The sequence below is a fragment of the Triticum urartu genome, chromosome 5A (assembly GCF_056163025.1).
Source record: "Triticum urartu cultivar PI428250 chromosome 5A, HENAU_Tu73, whole genome shotgun sequence".
Lineage (NCBI taxonomy): Eukaryota > Viridiplantae > Streptophyta > Magnoliopsida > Poales > Poaceae > Triticum > Triticum urartu.
In genome coordinates this window covers 296,810,019-296,827,748 of record NC_141877.1, presented here as the reverse complement: position 1 = coordinate 296,827,748, position 17,730 = coordinate 296,810,019, and the positions used below count along the sequence as shown (strand labels likewise).

The 17,730-nt window shown below is 43.8% G+C and overlaps 1 protein-coding gene across 10 annotated transcripts; it reads left to right on the top strand.

Moving 5' to 3' along the window:
• The first annotated feature begins 475 nt into the window (after window positions 1-475).
• Window positions 476-17,643, top strand: LOC125508361 (GDSL esterase/lipase ACHE-like). Of its 10 annotated transcripts, none has more exons than XR_015604544.1 (10): window positions 486-848; window positions 922-1,101; window positions 1,232-1,398; window positions 1,514-1,921; window positions 2,023-2,099; window positions 2,185-2,354; window positions 2,571-3,074; window positions 3,870-4,227; window positions 17,122-17,399; window positions 17,478-17,641. XR_015604544.1 is itself a non-coding variant. In XM_087525912.1 (8 exons), the coding sequence occupies exons 3-6, from the start codon at window positions 1,874-1,876 to the stop codon at window positions 4,085-4,087; spliced, it is 477 nt and encodes a 158-aa protein (XP_087382038.1). In that variant the 5' UTR covers window positions 513-848; window positions 922-1,101; window positions 1,232-1,873; the 3' UTR covers window positions 4,088-4,227; window positions 17,122-17,399; window positions 17,478-17,643. The 10 variants fall into 10 exon arrangements, 2 of the variants coding, with proteins under 2 accessions (XP_087382039.1, XP_087382038.1); XR_015604542.1 differs by having other exon boundaries at window positions 487-848; window positions 1,232-1,921; window positions 3,870-3,936; window positions 4,074-4,227; XR_015604541.1 differs by having other exon boundaries at window positions 488-848; window positions 1,232-1,921; window positions 17,122-17,217; window positions 17,330-17,399.
• The last annotated feature ends 87 nt before the right edge of the window (window positions 17,644-17,730 follow it).

The following is a 17,730-nucleotide window of genomic DNA, read 5'->3' as shown; positions in this document are numbered from 1 at the left end:
TCAAGGAGGAGCTCGATGAGATCTCGTTCTTTATGTTGTTCCGTTTCCAGTTGATCAGTAGTGGAGCCCAATTGGGGTCGATCGGGGATCTGTGTAGCATTTGGGGTAGTCTTCTTTTATTTTGGTTCCGTAGTCGGACCTTGTTTGTATCTAGATGATGTAATGCTTTATTCATGTATTGTGTGAAGTGGCGATTGTAAGCCAACTATGTATCTTTCTCCCTTATGTATTACATGGGTTGTTGTGAAGATTACCTCACTTACGATATTGCTTTCAATGCGGTTATGCCTCTAAGTCGTGTTTCGACACGTGGGAAATATAGCCGCATCGAGGGCGTTACACATCTCCATTGCATGGTGAGCTTCCCCTGTCTCCTCCCTTTAAATTTGGAGTACTGCTTGGGTACAGATTAGAAGTACGGTTCAGTTTTTTTGTATGAGTATGGGTACAGATTATGAGTAGGAGATGTAGTCGTAGGCACATTTTTAGTAAAATTTCAGTAACTTCAATTATCCTGCTTGAAGTACTTTGAAAATATACTCAAAAAAGGTACTGTTTGTACTGCTGATCTTGCATATAGGGGGAGAATTCTTGTACTCAGAGCAGCTGTTGATCTGCAGCAACTCTAGAAGTAAGATTTAGGATAATCATAGTTTCAGTTTGCCAAGCAGGGAGTATAATTTAACTGGAAATCAACCAACTATTGCTTTGAACTGGAGTATAATTACCGAAGCGGGTCGAAGTGGGACGATGTGGTTCGGTGGTCAACGGCGGCTGCGCAGGATGCAGTATGGTATGGCTTGAGCATCTCGAGGAGGGGCTCTCTCCGCAAGGCATCCTCTACGCCAGTACGTTCTCTGATCCGAACCTTCTTCTCTTCGCTCATGCACGCACCAACGCAGCTGACCTGTCGTTGACCAGCGGCGGAGGTGTTCGAGTAGTCCGAGGGGCTGCACGTGGAGCACGTCGACATCTCCGTCTTGCCATTGCTCAGCACCGCCCTGCCGGCTGGGGTTCTTATTTTCCATCGAGGCCTTCCGCAACTGGGACCATGGTGACTGATAGCTTCCTCTCCGGCTGGATCGACAGTCTATCCACCCAGTAAATTTTTGCTCTTTTCTTAAATTTTCTATGTTTCTTTGTCTGATTCTCAATAAAGAGCTCAAACTCGAGATGAGTTTTTGGTGACCTGGCCTATTTTGTTGATCTGCCGCTGGTTAACATGTTCAAGAACAAGCGGGTCCTCATGGAGAGTATCCACAAGTCCGAGGCTGAGAAGGCAAGAGAGAAGACCCTCTCTGACCAGTTTGATGCTTCAGTTTGAGGCCAAGCGTGCTAAGAGCAAGGCTAGCTAGCAGGGAGAGGAATATTGTGAGGAGGCAGGAGAGATTGGCTCAGGTAAGATGACTTTCACTTGAGCCCTGTCTATTTCCTCACATAGTTTGATTTGTCCTGCATTATATTGGTACTGAAATACATAATGCGTGCACATGTCTTCTGTTGGATGTTTCAGAGATGCTTATGCAGGGTTTCTTTAATCATTTTGGTTCATGGTACCAGCTAATGAAATTTACGTGCTCTGATGATGAATTCGTGCCATGTCGAGTTGGATTGGCGGTGGCGTATTTTTCCTCTTGTAGTCAAATTAGTGAGATGCTCCGTTCTCTTCTTTATGTGAACGTACATGTATGACCAGTGTAATTAGGTGCAGTAGTTTTGGTCAATGTCAAAGCAGAAGAGAGCTACATGTATGACCAGTATTGAATCACGGCGAGAGAGTAATGTAGCTTCGTCCCTCCCTGATGCTGCTAATGCAAGATGCATAGGAATCTTATTCAATATCAAAAATTGACATACCGTGCAATCATGTCTAATGTCTTTCATTAAATCTCCGCGGAGGTGCCGGCCGGCCGGTACATATGTTAGTGCATCATCTATCTCAGACTCTCAGTCACAGCTATCTAATTGGTGTATATTCATCTCCAATTACAGCCTCATAATTTTTTGGACATTCATTTACAGCCCGATCTACTTGGATGTGCAGACCTGGGAGTTGGAACAATTCACCAAGAGAAGCCAGTTCGTGTATAACAGAATGGGTGAGGAGTAAAGGCGTGTCATATTCCATATTTTCATTCAGATTTCAGAGAACGCGACAGTAATTTTTGATATTTTACTCTATAGGTGGAATTTATCATGAGATCCTACCCAAATCCGAGTACTTTTCCAAGGCACTGTACACCTTCCATTTCGCCCAAAACAATCTCTCTGTGGGCTACTTCACCAATAAGACTACCAAACAGATTGAGGCCTATGACCCCGATCCAAAGGAGCGGTTCACTGTGGCAATGCAGGTACAATTCAAGCTAATTTGCTGACAATCTCGCTCACAACCAAGGAAAATTTAGTTCTTGACACAATTAACATTACATGATCTGTGCTGGCTATAGTTTATTACTGCTTGCTTCGAAGTCTTGGTTCATGGAAAGAATTTATAATTTTATCTCTGTCTAGTCATGTGTCTAATTTCCTGAAAGTTGTTAGTCTTTCGGATGCATTTATTTTCCTAGATGCCCCGAGAAGAGGTAGTAGTGGTGGTGCGGGCGCGCCGTGGGCGAGGTGGGCTCCGGGTGTAGCGGCGGGGCCGGCTGCCCCATCGATGGCAGCGCGATGCCCCCCGTCGTCGGGGGTACGCCACCGGACATTGGCGGTGACCGGAGACTGTCGCGGCGATTGTTGGTCGGTTGAGGAGCTTGCAATACGAGCTGGTAGCGCCAGCGTTGGCGAGAGAGTGAGGTGTCCCCAGTGCAGTAGGCGGGGGAAAGCTTAAGGCGACCGGTGCCCTCCGGTCCTCATCGCTGCACGTCGAGGTCAAGTCTGAGGCTGCGAGCTGATGCATCCACAAACATCATCGTCGACTGCATCTTCAACCTCCGGACGCCGCTTCCGTACACTGCTTCATCAACCTCAGCCGTGACCCTTCCTCCCGGTCGCCGTGTTTAATATCCTACTCGTCTGCCGCCTATCTCGAGCACCGCGAGCGAAGGTGGATGCCCTGACTGCCGATCACCAAGGTGAGCTCCAATTTTTGTTGATGTGCAGTTTGTTTGTCGGACGCCACCTAAGCTGTGAAGTTCTACACAATATGAACTGTTTGTTGTGAGCTCTGTAGTGTTGTGTCCTTTAAAAGTGGGCATGTTAGGCTTGTTGTAGACAGTGCTATGCTTGTTGCTAGCGATTGATTGCTAGATGTGCTATGATTGTTATAGACAGTGGGAATGGTAACTACTGACGAATTTTGATTCAATTGGTTAGTTACTATAAGCAAGAACATGCTATAAGTGCCAAAATGCTAGAGAGAAAAGTTCAAGAGCCAAGAACACAACAGGGTCGTTGACTTGGTAAGCCTCTTTGATGTAATAAATTGGTGTTGGTGGGTCCATGTGGCTGGAGAACCCTTTTTCTCCAAAACGTCGGCACTGCCGTGCTCATCGTACACGCCGACATGGTGGTGCTCAACTTATGGGAGTAGCCCACGCAACCACCGCCTCTTGGAACATCTAAATAATCACATTTTGCTGATATTTTTCTTCTGATTGATGATTGATTCAATTTGCACGGAGCAATTATGGAGGAAATAGTACAAGCTAACTCTAAATCATTTCTGAGCTGGTCAACCATGTAATTAGAAAGCACAAATAAGCTACCAAAATGATATAGCTTGGTAGAGAAGTTTGGAATATTAACCTCCTAGTTTAGTTACCCAGGCAATGGAGATCCCACACAATTTTTTGAACTCCCATGCAAATTATTATGACAAGTTGCTTGGTATCTGACAATCTGCTTGTCCTTCTGCTATGCATTTTCAGAAACTCCGCGGAAAGCTGCTGCAGATAGGTGTTGTGCTGGTATATTCTTTTTGTAGCCTTTGTTCAGGTAAATCAGACCAAGACTCGAAGACTATAGATAGCCACTCTTTTTTTACCAACCTTTGTTTTTGTTAATAATGAGTTTGACAATGAAGTGACTACATCTCCATCTTTTCACCTTTGTTTCTACTGAGCTTCTCAAAGGTCCATTCCTGTAATATTTTGGAGGACATCTCCCATTACAATCGTTGGGGGTTTTCAATTTATGAGTAAGGTACGCGAAGCTCCCTTACAAACCCGACAAATCGTACTTCGGAATCATTGCATTTTTCTTCATCGGCTTCGTCACATCAAACACGTAAGCAAAAGGCAATATATATACTACTGGACCCTGAAGCCCCAAATCATCTTCTGTTTTCTATGTACTCCCATGATTATTTAGCAAATGCCAAAAATAGTGTTTCTTTCATGCGTACATCGTTTCGTTTGGAGTTTTGCCCACTTGATCTGAATATGAGGAAGGACAAATATCTTGTAGCAGATCAGATTCAGGTCATGACATGATTCCTTAAGGGCCTCATTACTGGTGGTGTTTCTTTCTTCCATGGTGATTCCTATTGTTCATAGTTGTACTAGCAGGATTATCATAACAACTAAGCAAATGCCAAGCTGGAAATTTGAAGATAAAAAATTGAGGCGTGTGATCAGGTGTCAATACTTAAAGAAAGAGCCTTTAGTTTTTCTTAATCAGAATGCAGAAATTTAAGCATGTAGATCTTTGATGAAAACATAATTAAGATATTGCGGACGTAATCTCATGTTACCTTTGTATTATGTTAGCCTACTAATTTACTATATCCAGGTCATAATATTGTTGCTATTTTCATGAACTACGTAATGGTTAATGACACAACTCGATGAACTAAGTATTGAGAGCATGGGCTGTTGCGGTGGACCGGTGGTAACGACAAGCTCAGAGGGTTTTGCCACTGTGATCATGTTGGTCGTGCTAGCACTGACAACGTATAGTATACAATATACTGCCGGGACCAGTGACACTTATTCTACTTCCTTAACAGCGGGCAAATTGGTAATTTTTGGTCGATATAGCAAGTTTGAGAAGACCCAATTTTGTTATACTATGTAAGTTGATACACTTTTTATATGTTCGATTGGTGATATTGGAAATAGCTAAGCTTACTGGTGCGATCCATCTAAGAAAATCTCACACAATGACATAAACCTATATCTAGAATGATACGAGGACTGTGAAATAGAAAGGATGTGATGCTACTATGTTCTGGTGGATTGTAAGATGGCATTTGAGGATTTACTAAGTATTTAATGATTGGAAACATTACTCTTGGTATGTTTATAGGCGAGGCTGCTGGCGCCTTGCATGGATTTCTTTCTTCTTTCTTTCCAGTTCCCTGTAACTGTTTTCTTCTACCGCTTCATCAATGAAAATCAGCAATCTGCTGCTTTTTCATCAAGAAAAACTCTTGATATGTTTTATTTTCCAGGTCTTGCATACTGTTGTCGGTAATATGTTAGCAAAAGTTCAATGATATTTGTTTAAAGCGAGAATTCTTCATCGTGTTTTAACTTTTACATGCCCTAAAGATAGAAACATCTAATCTTATTTTTTTCGATAAAGGGCGATTTTATTATCTCAAATGTAGCATCAAGCGGATACAAAGCATTATGAGAACACCCGGCCTCTGCATAACTAGGATGCACACGGCCCAATATGAAGGTCTGACAAAAATTGATGAAAAAAAAATTGACAAATCAGCACCAGTAGAGCCCTATAGACCGACACTATGCCTATGTCGATGGAGGTGGTGGATTGATCCGAAGGTTATGTTGCCACCCATGTTGGGAAAAAACCTCCATAGCCACCTGCTCCAATCGCATACACACCTCCTTGAACAGCGGTTGGTCCTCGGTCGTTGTAACATAGACCACATACGTAGCAATTGCGTACACCGGAAAATAACCTGTAGAGGAGAAGCATTTCTTCCGTTAAAAACAAAATCATTTCTACATAGCCAAAGCGACCAAATTAAGGCATACGCTCCCACCCTTATTAGCGTTTTGAACCTATTTGAAATACCGTCCAACCAATGACCAAAAATATTGGCAACAGTTGTGGGCGGATACAAATTTGACGCTATTTGGATGACTGACCACGTAGAACGTGCAAACTTGCATTGGAAAAGGAGGTGTTTGATTGTCTCGTCATGAGTACAAAAATAGCACTTCTTACTCCTTTGTCAGTTGCGTCGTGCGAGATTGTCTTTGGTTAACACAACCCCCCTACGAAGATACCACATGAAAATTTTCACTTTTAGTGGAATCTTGGACTTCCAAATTTTCTTGTTATTGAAGGAAATATGCCCTAGAGGCAATAATAAAGTTATTATTTATTTCCTTATATTCATGATAAATGTTTATTATTCATGCTAGAATTGTATTAACCGGAAACATAATACATGTGTGAATACATAGACAAACAAAGTGTCACTAGTATGCCTCTACTTGACTAGCTCGTTAATCAAAGATGGTTATGTTTCCTGACCATGAACAAAGAGTTGTTATTTGATTAACGAGGTCACATCATTAGTTGAATGATCTGATTGACATGACCCATTCCATTAGCTTAGCACCCGATCGTTTAGTATGTTGCTATTGCTTTCTTCATGACTTATACATGTTCCTATGACTATGAGATTATGCAACTCCCTTTTTCCGGAGGAACACTTTGGGTGCTACCAAACGTCACAACGTAACTGGGTGATTATAAAGGAGCATTACAGGTGTCTCCAAAGGTAGATGTTGGGTTGGCGTATTTCGAGATTAGGATTTGTCACTCCGATTGTCGGAGAGGTATCTCTGGGCCCTCTCGGTAATGCACATCACATAAGCCTTGCAAGCACTGCAACTAATATGTTAGTTGTGAGATGATGTATTACGAAACGAGTAAAGAGACTTGCCGGTAACGAGATTGAACTAGGTATTGGATACCGACGATCGAATCTCGGGCAAGTAACATACCGATGACAAAGGGAACAACGTATGTTGTTATGCGGTCTGACCGATAAAGATCTTCGTAGAATATGTAGAAGCCAATATGGGCATCCAGGTCCCGCTGTTGGTTATTGACCGGAGACGTGTCTCGGTCATGTCTACATTGTTCTCGAACCCGTAGGGTCCGCACGCTTAAGGTTACGATGACAGTTATATTATGAGTTTATGCATTTTGATGTACCGAAGGTTGTTCGGAGTCCCGGATGTGATCACGGACATGACGAGGAGTCTCGAAATGGTCGAGACGTAAAGATTGATATATTGGAAGCCTATGTTTGGACATCGGAAGTGTTCCGGGTGAAATCGGGATTTTACCGGGTTACCGGGAGGGTTACCGGAACCCCCCGGGAGCCATATGGGCCTTCATGGGCCTTAGTGGAAAGGAGAAAAGGGCAGCCCAAGGGGGCTGCGCACCCCCCCTCCCCTAGTCCTATTAGGACTAGGAGAGGTGGCAGGCCACCCTTCTCCCTCTTTCCCCCTTTGGGGAATCCTAGTTGGAATAGGATTGGAGGGGAGTCCTACTCCCGGAAGGAGTAGGACTCCTCCTGCGCCACCTCTCCCTGGCCGGCGCCCCCTCCCCCCTTGGCTCCTTTATATACTGAGGTAGAGGCACCCCAAAAGGCACAAGTTGATCCACGTGATCTATTCCTTAGCCGTGTGCGGTGCCCCCTGCCACCATATACCTCGATAATACTGTAGCGGAGTTTAGGCGAAGCCCTGCTGCTGTAGTTCATCAAGATCGTCACCACGCCGTCGTGCTGACGGAACTCTTCCCCGACACTTTGCTGGATCGGAGTCCGGGGATCGTCATCGAGCTGAACGTGTGCTCGAACTCGGAGGTGCCGTAGTTTCGGTGCTTGATCGGTTGGATCGAGAAGACGTACGACTACTTCCTCTATGTCGTGTCATCGCTTCCGCAGTCGGTCTACGTTGGGTACGTAGACAACACTCTCCCCCTCGATGCTATGCATCACATGATCTTGCGTGTGCGTAGGAAATTTTTGAAATTACTACGTTCCCCATCAGTGGTATCAGAGCCTAGGTTATTTATGTTGATGTTATATGCACGAGTAGAACACAAGTGAGTTGTGGACGATACAAGTCATACTGCCTACCAGCATGTCATACTTTGGTTCGGCGGTATTGTTGGACGAGACGACCCGGACCAACCTTACGCGTACGCTTACGCGAGACCGGTTCCCTCGAAGTGCTTTGCACAGAGATGGCTTGCGGGCGACAGTCTCTCCAACTTTAGTTGAACCAAGTATGGCTACGCCCGGTCCTTGCGAAGGTTAAAACGGAGTCTATTTGACAAACTATCGTTGTGGTTTTGATGCGTAGGTGAGATTGGTTCTTACTTAAGCCCGTAGCAGCCACGTAAAACATGCAACAACAAAGTAGAGGACGTCTAACTTGTTTTTGCAGGGCATGTTGTGATGTGATATGGTCAAGGCTTGATGCTGAATTTTATTGTATGAGATGATCATGTTTTGTAACCAAGTTATCGGCAACTGGCAGGAGCCATATGGTTGTCGTTTTATTGTATGCAATGCAATCGCGATGTAATATTACTAAACGATAATGATAGTCGTGGAAGCATAAGATTGGCGAGACGACAACGATGCTACGATGGAGATCAAGGTGTCGCGCTGGTGACGATGGTGATCATGACGGTGCTTCGGAGATGGAGATCACAAGCACGAGATGATGATGGCCATATCATATCACTTATATTGATTGCATGTGATGTTTATCTTTTTATGCATCTTATCTTGCTTTGATTGACGGTAGCATTATAAGATGATCTCTCACTAAATTATCAAGAAGTGTTCTCCCTGAGTATGCACCGTTGCCAAAGTTCGTCGTGCCCAGACACCACGTGATGATCGGGTGTGATAAGCTCTACGTCCATCTACAACGGGTGCAAGCCAGTTTTGCACACGCGGAATACTCAGGTTAAACTTGACGAGCCTAGCATATGCAGATATGGCCTCGGAACACGGAGACCGAAAGGTCGAGCGTGAATCATATAGTAGATATGATCAACATAAACGATGTTCACCATTGAAAACTACTCCATCTCACGTGATGATCGGTCATGGTTTAGTTGATTTGGATCACGTAATCACTTAGAAGATTAGAGGGATGTCTATCTAAGTGGGAGTTCTTAAGTAATATGATTAATTGAAATTAAATTTATCATGAACTTAGTACCTGATAGTATCTTGCTTGTTTATGTTGATTGTAGATAGATGGCTCGTGCTGTTGTTCCGTTGAATTTTAATGCGTTCCTTGAGAAAGCAAAGTTGAAAGATGATGGTAGCAATTACACGGACTGGGTCCGTAACTTGAGGATTATCCTCATTACTGCACAGAAGAATTACGTCCTGGAAGCACCGCTGGGTGCCAGGCCTGCTGCTGGAGCAACACCAGATGTTGTGAACGTCTGGCAGAGCAAAGCTGATGACTACTCGATAGTTCAGTGTGCCATGCTTTACGGCTTAGAATCGGGACTTCAACGACGTTTTGAACGTCATGGAGCATATGAGATGTTTCAGGAGTTGAAGTTAATATTTCAAGCAAATGCCCGGATTGAGAGATATGAAGTCTCCAATAAGTTCTATAGCTGCAAGATGGAGGAGAACAGTTCTGTCAGTGAGCATATACTCAAAATGTCTGGGTATAATAATCACTTGATTCAGTTGGGAGTTAATCTTCCAGATGATTGCGTCATTGACAGAATTCTCCAATCACTGCCACCAAGCTACAAGAGCTTCGTAATGAACTATAATATGCAAGGGATGAACAAGACTATTCCCGAGCTCTTCGCAATGCTGAAAGCTGCGGAGGTAGAAATCAAGAAGGAGCATCAAGTGTTGATGGTTAACAAGACCACTAGTTTCAAGGAAAAGGGCAAAGGGAAGAAGAAGGGGAACTTCAAGAAGAACGGCAAGCAAGTTGCTGCTCAGGAGAAGAAACCCAAGTCTGGACCTAAGCCTGAAACTAAGTGCTTCTACTGCAAGCAGACTGGTCACTGGAAGCGGAACTGCCCCAAGTATTTGGCGGATAAGAAGGATGGCAAGGTGAACAAAGGTATATGTGATATACATGTTATTGATGTGTACCTTACTAGAGCTCGCAGTAGCACCTGGGTATTTGATACTGGTTCTGTTGCTAATATTTGCAACTCGAAACAGGGACTACGGAATAAGCGGGCACTGGCAAAGGACGAGGTGACGATGCGCGTGGGAAACGGTTCCAAAGTCGATGTGATCGCGGTCGGCACGCTACCTCTACATCTACCTTCGGGATTAATATTAGACCTAAATAATTGTTATTTGGTGCCAGCGTTGAGCATGAACATTATATCTGGATCTTGTTTAATGCGAGACGGTTATTCATTTAAATCAGAGAATAATGGTTGTTCTATTTATATGAGTAATATCTTTTATGGTCATGCACCCTTGAAGAGTGGTCTATTTTTATTGAATCTCGATAGTAGTAATGCACATATTCATAATGTTGAAGCCAAAAGATGCAGAGTTGATAATGAAAGTGCAACTTATTTGTGGCACTGTCGTTTAGGTCATATCGGTGTAAAGCGCATGAAGAAACTCCATACTGATGGACTTTTGGAACCACTTGATTATGAATCACTTGGTACTTGCGAACCGTGCCTCATGGGCAAGATGACTAAAACACCGTTCTCCGGTACTATGGAGAGAGCAACAGATTTGTTGGAAATCATACATACCGATGTATGTGGTCCGATGAATATTGAGGCTCGTGGCGGATATCGTTATTTTCTCACCTTCACAGATGATTTAAGCAGATATGGATATATCTACTTAATGAAACATAAGTCTGAAACATTTGAAAAGTTCAAAGAATTTCAGAGTGAAGTTGAAAATCATCGTAACAAGAAAATAAAGTTTCTACGATCTGATCGTGGAGGAGAATATTTGAGTTACGAGTTTGGTGTACATTTGAAAAATTGTGGAATTGTTTCACAGCTCACGCCACCCGGAACACCACAGCGTAATGGTGTGTCCGAACGTCGTAATCGTACTTTACTAGATATGGTGCGATCTATGATGTCTCTTACTGATTTACCGCTATTGTTTTGGGGTTATGCTCTAGAGACGGCTGCATTCACGTTAAATAGGGCACCATCAAAATCCGTTGAGACGACGCCTTATGAACTGTGGTTTGGCAAGAAACCAAAGTTGTCGTTTCTTAAAGTTTGGGGCTGCGATGCTTATGTGAAAAAGCTTCAACCTGATAAGCTCGAACCCAAATCGGAGAAATGTGTCTTCATAGGATACCCAAAGGAAACTGTTGGGTACACCTTCTATCACAGATCCGAAGGCAAGACATTCGTTGCTAAGAATGGATCCTTTCTAGAGAAGGAGTTTCTCTTGAAAGAAGTGAGTGGGAGGAAAGTAGAACTTGACGAGGTAACTGTACCTGCTCCCTTACTGGAAAGTAGTTCATCACAGAAAACTGTTTCAGTGACACCTACACCAGTTAGTGAGGAAGCCAATGATAATGATCATGAAACTTCAGATCAAGATACTACTAAACCTCGTAGATCAAACAGAGTAAGATCCGCACCAGAGTGGTACGGTAATCCTGTTCTGGAAGTCATGCTACTAGATCATGACGAACCTACGAACTATGAAGAAGCGATGGTGAGCCCAGATTCCGCAAAGTGGCTTGAAGCCATGAAATCTGAGATGGGATCCATGTATGAGAACAAAGTATGGACTTTGGTTGACTTGCCCGATGATCGGCAAGCAATTGAGAATAAATGGATCTTTAAGAAGAAGACTGACGCTGATGGTAATGTTACTGTCTACAAAGCTCGACTTGTCGCAAAAGGTTTTCGGCAAGTTCAAGGGATTGACTACGGTGAGACCTTCTCACCTGTAGCGATGCTTAAGTCCGTCCGAATCATGTTAGCGATTGCCGCATTTTATGATTATGAAATTTGGCAGATGGATGTCAAAACTGCATTCCTGAATGGATTTCTGGAAGAAGAGTTGTATATGATGCAACCGGAAGGTTTTGTCGATTCAAAGGGAGCTAACAAAGTATGCAAGCTCCAGCGATCCATTTATGGACTGGTGCAAGCCTCTCGGAGTTGGAATAAACGCTTTGATAGTGTGATCAAAGCATTTGGTTTTATACAGACTTTTGGAGAAGTCTGTATTTACAAGAAAGTGAGTGGGAGCTCTGTAGCATTTCTGATATTATATGTGGATGACATATTGCTGATTGGAAATGATATAGAATTTCTGGATAGCATAAAGGGATACTTGAATAAAAGTTTTTCAATTAAAGACCTCGGTGAAGCTGCTTACATATTAGGCATTAAGATCTATAGAGATAGATCAAGACGCTTAATTGGACTTTCACAAAGCACATACCTTGACAAAATTTTGAAGAAGTTCAAAATGGATCAAGCAAAGAAAGGGTTCTTGCCTGAGTTACAAGGTGTGAAGTTGAGTAAGACTCAATGCCCGACCACTGCAGAAGGTAGAGAGAATATGAAAGATGTTCCCTATGCATCAGCCATAGGATCTATCATGTATGCAATGCTGTGTACCAGACCTGATGTGTGCCTTGCTATAAGTTTAGCAGGGAGGTACCAAAGTAATCCAGTAGTGGATCACTGGACAGCGGTCAAGAACATCCTGAAATACCTGAAAAGGACTAAGGATATGTTTCTCGTATATGGAGGTGACAAAGAGCTCACCGTAAAATGTTACGTTGATGCAAGCTTTGACACTGATCCGGACGATTCTAAATCGCAAACCGGATACGTGTTTACATTAAACGGTGGAGCTGTCAGTTGGTGCAGTTCTAAACAAAGCGTCGTAGCAGGATCTACATGTGAAGCGGAGTACATAGCTGCTTCGGAAGCAGCGAACGAAGGAGTCTGGATGAAGGAGTTCATATCCGATCTAGGTGTCATACCTAGTGCATCGGGTCCAATGAAAATCTTTTGTGACAATACTGGTGCAATTGCCTTGGCAAAGGAATCCAGATTTCACAAAAGGACCAAACACATCAAGAGACGCTTCAACTCCATCCGGGATCTAGTCCAGGTGGGAGACATAGAGATTTGCAAGATACATACGGATCTGAATGTTGCAGACCCGTTGACTAAGCCTCTTCCACGAGCAAAACATGATCAGCACCAAGGCTCCATGGGTGTTAGAATCATTACAGTGTAATCTAGATTATTGACTCTAGTGCAAGTGGGAGACTGAAGGAAATATGCCCTAGAGGCAATAATAAAGTTATTATTTATTTCCTTATATTCATGATAAATGTTTATTATTCATGCTAGAATTGTATTAACCGGAAACATAATACATGTGTGAATACATAGACAAACAAAGTGTCACTAGTATGCCTCTACTTGACTAGCTTGTTAATCAAAGATGGTTATGTTTCCTGACCATGAACAAAGAGTTGTTATTTGATTAACGAGGTCACATCATTAGTTGAATGATCTGATTGACATGACCCATTCCATTAGCTTAGCACCCGATCATTTAGTATGTTGCTATTGCTTTCTTCATGACTTATACATGTTCCTATGACTATGAGATTATGCAACTCCCGTTTTCCGGAGGAACACTTTGGGTGCTACCAAACGTCACAACGTAACTGGGTGATTATAAAGGAGCATTACAGGTGTCTCCAAAGGTAGATGTTGGGTTGGCGTATTTCGAGATTAGGATTTGTCACTCCGATTGTCGGAGAGGTATCTCTGGGCCCTCTCGGTAATGCACATCACATAAGCCTTGCAAGCACTGCAACTAATATGTTAGTTGTGAGATGATGTATTACGAAACGAGTAAAGAGACTTGCCGGTAACGAGATTGAACTAGGTATTGGATACCGACGATCGAATCTCGGGCAAGTAACATACCGATGACAAAGGGAACAACGTATGTTGTTATGCGGTCTGACCGATAAAGATCTTCGTAGAATATGTAGGAGCCAATATGGGCATCCAGGTCCCGCTGTTGGTTATTGACCGGAGACGTGTCTCGGTCATGTATACATTGTTCTCGAACCCGTAGGGTCCGCACGCTTAAGGTTACGATGACAGTTATATTATGAGTTTATGCATTTTGATGTACCGAAGGTTGTTCGGAGTCCCGGATGTGATCACAGACATGACGAGGAGTCTCGAAATGGTCGAGACGTAAAGATTGATATATTGGAAGCCTATGTTTGGACATCGGAAGTGTTCCGGGTGAAATCGGGATTTTACCGGGTTACCGGAACCCCCCGGGAGCCATATGGGCCTTCATGGGCCTTAGTGGAAAGGAGAAAAGGGCAGCCCAAGGGGGCTGCGCACCTCCCCCCTCCCCTAGTCCTATTAGGACTAGGAGAGGTGACTGGCCACCCTTCTCCCTCTTTCCCCCTTTGGGGAATCCTAGTTGGAATAGGATTGGAGGGGAGTCCTACTCCCGGAAGGAGTAGGACTCCTCCTGCGCCACCTCTCCCTGGCCGGTGCCCCCTCCCCCCTTGGCTCCTTTATATACTGAGGTAGAGGCACCCCAAAAGGCACAAGTTGATCCACGTGATCTATTCCTTAGCCGTGTGCGGTGCCCCCTGCCACCATATACCTCGATAATACTGTAGCGGAGTTTAGGCGAAGCCCTGTTGCTGTAGTTCATCAAGATCGTCACCACGCCGTCGTGCTGACGGAACTCTTCCCCGACACTTTGCTGGATCGGAGTCCGGGGATCGTCATCGAGCTGAACGTGTGCTCGAACTCGGAGGTGCCGTAGTTTCGGTGCTTGATCGGTTGGATCGAGAAGACGTACGACTACTTCCTCTACGTCGTGTCATCGCTTCCGCAGTCGGTCTGCGTTGGGTACGTAGACAACACTCTCCCCCTCGTTGCTATGCATCACATGATCTTGCGTGTGCGTAGGAAATTTTTGAAATTACTACGTTCCCCATCAGTTATTACTCACTGGTACCTCAGAATGTGTGAGCGCATGATACATAGAGTCTACAGTGAAAGACCCTGATGTAGTACGGTTCCAGCGAAACACATCCTGCCCTTGTGTCAGGTTAATCGAATCCAGTCGGGATAAAAGATTATGCCATGACACAAGTCGGGGGCCAATCAAATCCCGCCTGAACGAAATATTCGGCGGGAATGAACTGAGCACTTGCGCAATAGTATTATTCTTATCGCGAACAATGTTGTATAAGCCTGGATATTGTTCTCGGAGACTGGCATTCCCTAGCCAGATGTCTTCCCAAAAACGAATCTCCGACCCATTCTTTATCGCGAAAGAAACATCTAATCTTATGAATTTGAATTTGCGCTTCAAGAAAACTTGAATTGACTTGTCCACGACGATTATTTCCAAGTACATAAGTTCAAGGCAGGGGGTTGGCGGGTTCAACTAGGGGCTGCGAGGGTCATCAGATCAGTATGTTCACGGGTATGGGACGGGCCCACACCAACATCGGCGTTGCAGTGGCGAGCGACAAGGGGCGAAGATGAGCAGGAGTTGTTGCCCGTGTCAACCCGCGACCGCTATAGCGCGATGTGGAGGGCAACTCCTCCTTGTCCCCCTCCACCTCGAGAACGAAGGCATCCCAGTCATCCTCTTTGCCGGATCTGTCACCTCTGGCGCCGTCGATGTCGACGTTGGGACAGAGAGGGGGAGGGGAATGGACGTGGAGTGGAGGTGAATCGATGGAGTGCGGATTGAAAGTGAAGTGGACTTAGGGTTTGCTTCGGGTGGGGATTTTAGTAGGAACAAAGTGGGGTCGACGCGGGCTAGCATGGGCCAGGCTAATGTAGCGGACGCGGCCTTCCTATATCTGCCCCAGATTTTGGTTAGATATGATGGGTGCGTGACAACCCATGCCTATAGGGTTGTTATGAGTCATCGGTCTGCGTCGGTTTTTCTGACCGGTTAGTGACCGGGCCTTTTGACCGGGCGTATAGGGGCGGTTTTTGGTGCTCGGATGTAGATGCTCTCTATTGTGGCGTAGTGAAGGTGGTTGGATCGACGGGTGAAGAAAAAGACAAACATTTGGAGGAAGACCAGCGACAATCGAGCTCGACTAAAACACACATTTCTTTTTAGTTAATCGCAATGGCACTCCCTTCAAATTTCCATGCATTGTGACCATACGAATACATTTTACTTCTATTATCACTATATTCAAAATAATATTAATTTAGGAAATTACCGAGATTTGTCTGGTTATTATTTCTTTATGCTCTCGTGGAATGGTAAAGAATTACTTCATCCGGTTTGTATGATGGGTATTCTCTGTTAGACATTTTAATCCCTTTGACGTGAAGTATTTTTGCTAACTGCATATATTGCTTGTGCATAATGGGTACGAGTTCAGGAAGATGTTTTTATTATACTTGCTCGAATTTCATGCCAGTGAAGATAAAAACAAAATTTCTGATATTGTGCGAGATTTCTTAAGTGCATAAATAGTAGATCTTAATTTGTAACAATTTTTAAGTTGGATAATCGTTCTATATGTATCCAAGGTCAAATTTCCTTTTTGCTATCAATTAACATTGCAAGTGAAGTGGGTTTAAATTGTTACTTGATTGGGCCCATGATATCTATTCTCTACACGTGAAATTTAACATGCTTTATATTTACATAGCTCCAGCAAAATATTTTAAAAGCCCGTGGCAACGCACGGGCATTCTACTATAATAACAGAGGATGGTGCTTGCAGTTGTTGTGGGTGCTGATGGTTCCCCTATCTTGGTTTCTTGGAATGGTGATTCAAGAAGGGACACCATCGTGTGGATGGACCATAGGGCTCTTGACCAAGTCGAGTGAATTAATTCTCACAGTTCACCGGTATTGCAATTTTATGGTGGGAGTGTATTTTACAGTTACCGGCGTTGATTGTATCGTATTGATTTACCTTCTAAAACATTTATGGGTAAATGAAAATCTACAAAAATCTTGGTTTATGTTATATAGGTGAGTTTCAACTCACAACCTCTCTAAGCTTGTAATAAGCTATGAGCTGAATTTCTAACAAGTTTACTTTCTAACAGCTAAATTAACTACAGCCCAAAGGCAGCAGCCTGTTACTATTTTATATCATTTGTTGTTGATTTGTTTTTTTTCAGAATTGCATTGGCAAATCATGAAAGGTGTAATGTTCACGGATTTTTGTTAGATGATCTGTTGGTCTGGTTTAATTTTAGCGAGCATGAGGCATCTGGGTACTGTTTATGAATTGATAGCGCACCTTGCTTAAATCCTACTAACAATTTTCTCAAGAATTCATACTAACAAGTGTCTTTGCTTTTTGTTTGATGCATTTAACATGTTCAGGAAACATGTTTCAAGGGCCTTGTTTGTCGATCTGGAGCCCACTGTTAGTAGATTATGGCAGTAAATCATAGTCAGTTTCCTTGTCTACACTTCATCATAGCCTCATATGTACTATTATATGATTGTTGCATTTCAATTTTTTTTGCAGATAGGTCATGTTGTTGGACGAGGGCGGGCTGGCGGAGGGCGTGTCGGCGGACGACGTGGAGGTCGTGTTCGGCTCCCTCGGCCGCATTGTCGGCATCGAGTTCGTGCGCACCAGCGGCCCTAGCTTCGCCTACGTCGGCTTCCACTGCCCCTCCCACAAGGTCATGACAAAGTTCTCCACCGTAAGCATCCACCGCCCATCAACAATCTCATTGTAACTATGTTTCTACACTTTGGCGGCACTTGATAGTAGT